This window comes from Chrysochloris asiatica, unplaced genomic scaffold (genome assembly GCF_000296735.1).
Source record: "Chrysochloris asiatica unplaced genomic scaffold, ChrAsi1.0 scaffold00067, whole genome shotgun sequence".
Classification (NCBI taxonomy): Eukaryota; Metazoa; Chordata; class Mammalia; order Afrosoricida; family Chrysochloridae; genus Chrysochloris; species Chrysochloris asiatica.
Window position 1 is genome coordinate 1038104 of NW_006408585.1, and position 8723 is coordinate 1046826.

The following is an 8723-nucleotide window of genomic DNA, read 5'->3' on the forward strand; positions in this document are numbered from 1 at the left end:
CCTATTAATCAACAGTTCAGGGCTGGGTGTGGTCATTTAAAGCTGCCTGCTTGTAGCACAGTGGTTACGAATCAGGCTGCCAAGCCCAAGGCCAGCAGCTTGAAACCACCAGCTGTTCCACAGAAGAAAGACTAGGCCTTCTGCTCCCGCAAAGATTCACAGCCTTGGATATCCCGTGCAGGGCCACTGTGAGCTGGAACTGACTCCGAGGCACTCAACAAGCAAGAAAGGCAAGTTCCTCTAAATGCTGAGAGGATCTGTGTGCATGTGTAGTGAAAGAACTCTCCGTTGGTAGGGGTGGGGGGTGTCTACTCACTCAGGTACCCCCTCTAGTCACCAGAATGGAAGTGCACAGAAAGCTAAAGGCCAATGAACAGACAGCATCCCCCCGCCCAAAAAAAAAAAAAAAAAATCAGAACAAAGCAAAACCAAAGAGATAATATTGTCACCTTTGCTTTGAGGTTCCCGCAATCATTAATTCCCGGGTCTGCTTGCTCACCCGCCTGGTCCCATTGTTTGGCCTCACCCAAGTTGTCGGCTCCAGACTCTAAAGTATGGGATTTCTTACTTCTGTTACAAGTTCCACTAGCTATAAGGCTTCAAACTTTTAAAATATTTCTACCTCTGTGGTTCAGAGTTTTGGAGCTCTGTCCTGAACTCACTTCAGTGTTATTACTGATGGTGAACCTCACTGCACCTCTACCCTATCCACCAAGCCCCGCTCCCCGCCTGTAATTTTTCCAAAAGAGATTTGTTTGTTCTTCTGGTGGTGTTAATGCCATTGAGTCAGTTCCAACTCATACCAACCCTGTGTAGGGTTTCAGAGGAGCAGCTGGAAAGTTTGAACTGCCAACCTTGAGGTTCAAACTGACCTTTCAGTACAGCACTTATCCTACAGCGCCACATCAGGAGCTCCAGCACCATAATTCAAATACACTAACTCTATCCAGTCTTCCTTATTCATTGTCCAGCTTTCACATGCATATGAAGTGATTGAAAATACCATGGCTTGGGTCAGACACACCATAGTTCTCAAACACTGACATAGCATGTACATTTTCAGCACTGCAGCTGCACTTCTTCCCTCCCTAAACCTTTTGTCAATGAGGGGCTCTGGGATCTAAAGGCCCTTTGTGTGGGACGGTTCTGCCTGTAACATCCAGAAAGCCCAGGGCCTGCCCTTAGCATTGCCTGTTGGTTTATTAAGGGGGCAACCCCATAACCAACTCACATTCTCCCAAGGAAGCCTGGGTCAGACACAAGGAAGCACAACAGTCTTTTCTGTTACTATAATTTTGGTTCTGTGGGTTTATTATTATATTATTATTTTTAGTAACAGCTTTATTGAGATATATACCATATAATTCCCCTATTAAATGCATTGGATTTCAGTTTATCCATAGCTTTGTGCAGCCATCATCACCATCAGCTTTAGAATGTTTTCATCACCCCAAAAAAGAAACCCTGTGCCCATATTAAGCAGTTACTTGCCATTTTCCTCTCCCCAGCTTTAGGCAACCACTAATTTACTTTCTGTCTTCATAGGTTTGCCTATTTTGGACCTCATATGATATGTGGCGTTTGTTGTCTGGCTTCTTTTACTTAGCATAATGTTTTCAAGTTTCATTGTGTTGTAGTATATATCAGTCCTTCATTCCTTTTTGTGTTGAATAATATTCATTCCATTGTATGGATATCCTACTTGTTTTTCTGATCCATTCATCAGGTGATGGACATTTAACAGTTTGGCTTGTTATGAAGAATGCTGCTAGGAACTCTCATGTACAAGCTGAAGAACTATTTTAATATTTTAAATCTTTATCATGTTGGACTGAGGCATACAATTTTGATTGAGTTTGGTATCCAAAGACAAAACATTTCCTCACTGTTGCTAAGTGCCATCGAGCAAGTTCCAATCATAGTGACCCTGTATAGGGTTTCTGAGGAGTGGCTGGTGAGTTTGAACCACTGAACTTGCAGTTCAAACTGACCTTGTGGTCCAATGCTTATCCTACAGCACCAGGACTCAGGTGTCCTGTAGCAGAACAGACTGGTGGTGGTAGCATGCTGTGGAGTCGGTTCCAACTCATAGTGACCCTGTATAGGGTTTCTGAGGCTGTAAATCTTTTTACAGGAGCAGAAAGCCTCATCTCTCCCTGGAACAGATGGTAGTTTAGAACTGCTGACCTTGAGGTTAACAGCCTAATTCGTAACCACTGCTGCTACCAGAGCTATACTATCAGAGCTCCTTACCAGAACAGATTAGAAGGTAGTTAAAAGAAAGCATTAATTGAAGGAGCTGGGATCAATTTTAGGGAAAGTGTGGGTTAACACTCTGTACTGCAATGTCAGTTTGAACCGTAAAGTCAGTGGTTCAAGCACACCAGTTGCTTCATGGAAACCCTATACAGGGTTGTTAGGGGTTGGAACTAAGTCGATGGTTCTTAACACCAACAACAAAGCTAAAAATAATTTTCTCCATACTTTTATTTGATTAGTAATTTCTTGTGTTCACCCAAAATATGCTTATTTGGTATTTTAAATTATGATGGTGTGGTTGGCTAAAGAGTGCAAAAATTTAAACCTAGTAAGTCCCGTCTAAATCTTTAGGTCTACAACTGTTTACTTCATGCCAGGTATGCGAAGTAATGGGAACATGTGACAGCCAGATAGAATCTGTATCCTCAAAGCACTATGTCCATCCCAGCTGAGGGGAGGACAGACAGTGTCCATGAGTGTGTGTGAGGATGAGACAGACATCTAGCATGCTGAGGTGACACACTCTTTTGGAGGGTGCGGGGTACTGTGGGAGCTCCCGAGGGGAACCTGTGCCAGACATAGAGTGGAGCAGTTGGGAGGTCATGGGAGCTTCCAGAAGGAAGTTTATGACCAGGCTGATATCTGGTGGAGGAATGGCTATAGATAAGCAATATGAGGTAGGAAGATGGAAGGAGAGGGAGAAAGAAGAGAATTCCTAGGAAGAAAATTCAGCATCTTCAGCATAACACGTGTTCAAGGAAATGAAAGCAGGGTTCAAGGTGACTTGTGATGCGTGAGACTGGGTAGAGCAGGGAGAGATTGGTCAGGTGGTGTGGACTTGACTTCAAAAGCGCTGGAAAGTCTTTGAAGGGCGCCACATGGGTAGGTTTGCATTCTGGCCCTCACCTGGCCCACTGGGCCAGGGATGGGGCTTGTTTCTTCTGCAGTGGGAGGCCATCTGCAGTGGGAGACAGTAGAGGGTTTGAAGAGACACGGTGGAGAACAAGGTGAGTGTGTAGGTTGGAGAAAGCAATAAATGTCTTCTGGGCTTAAAAGATTAATATTTTAAATCTGTATCCTCACACTTTATGGACTGCCTCTAGGGCAATGGCGGAGTCCTGGTTTGGCACTATAGGATAAGCACAGGACTACTAGCCACAGAGTTGGCAGTTCAAACCCACAAGCCACTCCTTGGGAGCTATACATAGTCACTATATACCTCGAAGGCACGTAACCTAGGGGGATGGCAAAGCACTAAACTTGCTGAATCATAATTCAGTATGTCTCTTGCCTTAATTGAAAGGGGTTGAAAATACCAGTGAAGACAGAGAACCCAAGTTACCTAAATAAATCCAATGGGTGATGGCATGCTAGTCATGCTTCATGCTCATTACTCAAAACTTGGCAGTGCTCTTGTTGATTTCACCACCACCAGTTGCTGTCAAATTGATTCCCACTCATGGTCACCCATGTGTGTCAGTAAAACTGTGCTCCGTGGGATTTTCAATGGCTACTTTTTCAGAAGCAGATCTTTCTTCCGTGGTGCCTTTCGAAGGACTTGAATCACTAGTCTTTCAGTTAGCAACTGAATGCATTAACTGTAGCCGCTACTTCACATTGGCTCTTATTTTGAAATTGAAAACCAGGAAGAGAAGCACTTAATTATTTATTTCCTTGTTACAGGAAACAAAGAGTTATGTTGTTGGTGTGTGCCACTGAGCCAGTTCAGACTCCTAGTGACCCTGTATAGTGTTTCTGAGGCTGTAAATCTTTATGGGAGCAGAAAGTCTTATCTTTCTCTCAGAGAGAGTCTTGTAGACTTGAACTTTTAACCTTGCAGTTAGCAAACCTGTTCATAATCCACTAGGCTACCAGTGCTCCTTGGTGGGAGTGATAGGGGAGCAGATTTGGCTGAGCTATTTGCTTCCATTGAGAGGCTACAGTATCTTAGATCACAGAGTCCTTGTTGTTGCTGTGAGGTGCCCTCCAGTTGAATCCAACTCATAGTGATCTTATGCACAACAGAACAAAACACTGCCTGGCCATGGCCATCCTCACAACCCTATACAGGATAGCTGTGAGTTGAAATGGACTCAATGGCATTAACAACAACTCTATGTTCAAGGGTAAGTTTCAGGGTTTCTTCTGCCATCCATTGTTGTCTTTTCTGTCTTTTTAATGACCTGCTTTATTCTTGTGTTATTTTCTTGAGGTCTCCCCACTACTCTTTTGGTCTTCAGTCATTAGTGTCTAATGCATCAAATCCGTTCTTGAGAGGGTCTCAAAATTCAGGGGTATGCTCAAGGTCTTATTTGGGCTCGCGTGGAGTTGTTTTACTTTTCTTCAGCTCAGCCTGAACTTGATATGAGCAAGTGATGGTCTATTCCAGAGTTGTCCCCTGTCCTGGTTTTGGCTGATGATATTGAGCTTCTCTGTCTTCTTATCATATAGTTGTAATCAGTTTGATTCCTGTTTATTCTATCTGGTGAGCTCCACGTGTATAATCTCCATTTATGTTGTTGAAAAATGGTATTTACAGTGAATAAATTACTGGTTTTGCAAAATTATATTATGCAGTCTTCAGTATCATTTCTATCACCAAGGCCATATTTTCTAATTACTGATCTGGCTTCTTTATTTCAAACTTGTACATTCCAATTACCAGTAATTATCAATACATCTTGATTGTGTATTTGATCAATTTCAGACTTAATAATTTCATAGAATTCTCCAATTTCTTCATCACTGGCTTTGGTGGTTGGGCATAAATTTGAGTATTAACTGTATTAACTGGTCTTGTAAGTTTATTGAAACTATCCTATCACAGGCAAAATTGTATTTCAAGTTCTTTGATGATGCATACAGGGGATTGTAATCACTGCAATGAAACAAAATACAATATGATAAATGTAAAGATAATGTTCTCCCATGTAAACCAACACATAATTCACAATTAAAACTTTATTAAAAAAAATCACTAAAGGCAAACACAAACTTATTCTTTCTGGAATGCAATCATCAAAGGTAGTATCCCCTGAGATGCTAGTCACAGGCACTGAACTCCAAGAAGAATCACATTAATTCCAACTTCTTGGTTAGTTCACAAAGTCCTATTTAAGTGCTGATGGTGTTCATGCCTTTGATTTTCCTAAAAGGAAACCTACACTTTTCCAACAGAACTCTGTTTTTGATATATTAAAAGCTATTCTTGATCTGGGCCTTGTAAGAGTTGATTTGTACAAAAATGGTAAAGTTAAATATTGAAATTTTTGCAGTGTAAATCATGAATGCATAAGACTTTCTGTCATTTAAACTGTATCTATAGCAGGAAACTGAATTGACCTTTGCTGCTTTTGAATTTATAGCTAAGAATTAATCTGATGATTATTTGTTTTACAATAAAATGTAATAGTCCAATTAGTTACCCCATTCTGTAGTTAAAATAACTGAATCTATCATGTTATTCATTTTCTTAAAGACACTTTTTATTCTTTGAAACATGAGTAAATTTTGGGTATTGCTTCTAGACTTGAGAAAAAGGTATTGCATTTCCAGTAAATAAGGATATCACTCCTTCACCTGTAAATATCAATTTCTGTTGTTTTAAACTTTGTTCATGGATGTTTGGCTAGAGTAAAAATAAGTGCCTAACACACATAAAAAAATTGTATTTCAGGATAGATCTTGAAATATTCTTTCTGGTGGTGAATGCCACACCATTTCTCTTGAATTTTTCATCCCATATAAATTTGTCATATGATTGTTTTGTTCACTATAGCCAATACTTCTCCATTTCAGCTCACTAATACCTAGAATCTTCATGCATTCCATTTCAGTTTTGACAACTTCCAGTTTTCCGTTACTTATACTTTGTACCTTCCACGCTCTGAGTGTTAATGGGTGTTTACAGCTGTTTCGCCTCATTTTGCTGTTCATCAGTAAATGAAGGTCCCAAAAGCTTTGCTCCATCACGTCACTGAGGTCCAGTCTACTTTTAGGAGGCAGCTCTTTACTAGTCTTTACCTTCCAATTTGAGGGTCTCATCTTCTGGAACTATTTCAGACAATGCTTTGCTGCTATTCATAAGGTTGTCAGGGACTCAGAAGTGAGATCCTGGGACTTGGATGAAGTGGCAGTGGGGTGCTGCAGTGGCTGAGGTGGGTGGGAAAGGGAGGTTTTGTAGCATTCATTATTTGTTATTACTTTATGATTGTTATATATTCTTAGATAAGATTCCTTTTAGGGGCCCAAGGGTAGAATAATTTCACTTTCTGACCATTTCTAGATGTCTATATAAGGGACTTCAGAAAGTTTGTGGAACAGTTCCATTATCTTTTTATTCCATTTTCCACGAACACTTTGAAGTGCACTCCTACCATGCTGTAGTTTGAGGCCTAGGGACATTTGCTGCTATGACTGGCCTGGTGAGCACTTTGCGAGGTTGGACCTGCTGCTTGGAGCCAGGTGTTTTCAGGAGATTGGCTTCAGGGAGGTAACAGAACACAGGGAGGTAAAACCATGCATTTAAGATTTCACTACATGGTTGTCAGAAAACCCAGATCCATTTGCACCCCTCTCTGGAAAACTGTGCATGTTTAACAGCTGAGCATTTATTTTCCTTGTGGTTGTTATCCTTTGTCCAGGTGTGTACCCTTTAAGTGCAGCAACCCAGGAGGTGGAGAGCAGCCGGAAGCTGACTCACTTACTGAATGCTGTGACCGATGCTCTGGTCTGGGTGATCGCCAAGAGTGGCGTGTCCTCTCAGCAGCAGTCGGTCCGCCTGGCTAATCTCCTGATGCTCCTGTCTCACGTCAGACATGCCAGGTACAAGCTCTGTGCGAGTGCTTCCCCGAGTCCGGGGGGCATACATGCTCGCGGCTGGTGAGAAGCTCTGGGAAAAGTGTTTGAGGGAGATAGGGTGTAATTGTCACCCTTAGAGGGAAGTGAACCCCTAAAAGAGAATGGGAGACTTGGTCCACACATAGCTGTAACCACTAAATGAATGTCACATGGCTCCTATGGGATCTTCATGGCAGCCTGGGATGGTTCAACTGTGTTTTAGCTGCAGGGATGACAGATTGTTTATGGTGTTCTAACAGAGATTGTTGTTGTTGTTAAGTGCCGCTGAATCAGGTCCAACCCATAGCAAACCTGTATAAGGTTTCCGAGGAGTGGCTGGTGAGTTTGAACCATGGACCTTGTGGTCCAAACTGACCTTGCAGTCCAGCGTGTTACCCACAGTGCCACACCAGGATAGTTCCTCCTTGAAATAAGCTATAGGCCCCTGTCGGCATCCCCAGGGCTGAGGCTGTGAGTTCAATTGTATGAAGAGGTTTTCCTAGATTACTAGGAAATGAAAATCACCTCTGTCAGCTTTTTCTTTTTTTATTTCAAGTTATTTTGATTTTTAAAAATTTTAATAAATAGATATGTAACAAAACATTTGCCATTTTCATCATGGTGTTCTGCAATCGCCCTTAGGTTGTTCCTCAATTTTCCATCCCCCTTCACCTATTTACAGACTTGCCATTTCCAAAACGTACACTAGGTGCAGGCATGGGGCCTCGGTGGCTGGTGGTGGGCTTGGGAGGGAGCTGGAGGCAAGCAACACAAAGCAAAGGGCTGGGGGTGGGGGGTGGGGGGGGCAGGCTGAGGCCTGGGCTGGCTCTGGACAGGAGACTTGAGAATTCTCCTGGCTGCCTCACAAAAAGAGAACCTTGGCACTTTTTTCCCCATAGTAACAAAGGCATGGAACACCTGCTCAGCATGAAGTGCAAAAATGTGGTCCCAGTCTACGACCTGCTGCTGGAAATGCTGAACGCCCACACGCTTCGGGGGTACAAGTCCTCAGGGTCTGAGTGCAGTTCGGCAGAGGACAGTAAGAGCAAAGAGGGCTGTCAGACCCCGCAGTTTCAATGAGAGCCTGTCCTGAGGTGACTGAACTCCGTGTGCAGTGTAAACCTTGCTGGGGTTGGTGGGCTTCATTATCTTTCTGCTGCATGGTGGCTCCTCATTGCTATGGAAGGCTTGGTCCTGTGCCATCTCCCCTCAACCTCTGGGGGCCATATATATCAGGGAGTGTATTTAAATCATTTGCATCTCGGATGGTATCAAAGGAGCTTGGTGTGATCCCTTTTTAAATTTCCCATCTCCCTCCCATCCCTTTGGAAAAGATCTTCTGAAAAGTTTTGGAATGAATGATTGGAACCTGACTTAGGAGAGAATGCGGACGTGGACACACCCTTACTGTGCTACCTAAACTACCCTACAGTAGAGCTTTGGACACTCTTGGATCCACAATTAAGGCTTATGACAGTAGCAGCCAAGAAACATTGGGCAAATCTGCGGCAAAAGACCTTTTTAAAGATGCCACTTTGAGGAGTAACATGTGCCTGACCCAAGCCCTGATCTTTTCATTCGCCTCATATGCATCTAAAAGCTGGACAATGACAAGGAAGACTGGA

At 42.8% G+C, this 8723-nt stretch overlaps 1 protein-coding gene across 2 annotated transcripts in view; it reads left to right on the forward strand.

Annotated features, from left to right (window-relative positions):
* The window catches only part of ESR2 (estrogen receptor 2 (ER beta)), a 118453-nt gene extending 110257 nt beyond the window's left edge, over nucleotides 1-8196 (forward strand). For both annotated transcript variants that reach the window (XM_006864566.1, XM_006864567.1), the window contains 2 exons: nucleotides 6903-7083; nucleotides 7998-8196. In XM_006864566.1, coding sequence (XP_006864628.1) covers nucleotides 6903-7083; nucleotides 7998-8178 — 362 coding nt within the window. In that variant the 3' untranslated portion in view covers nucleotides 8179-8196. The remainder of the gene's footprint in view (nucleotides 1-6902; nucleotides 7084-7997) is intronic.
* The last annotated feature ends 527 nt before the right edge of the window (nucleotides 8197-8723 follow it).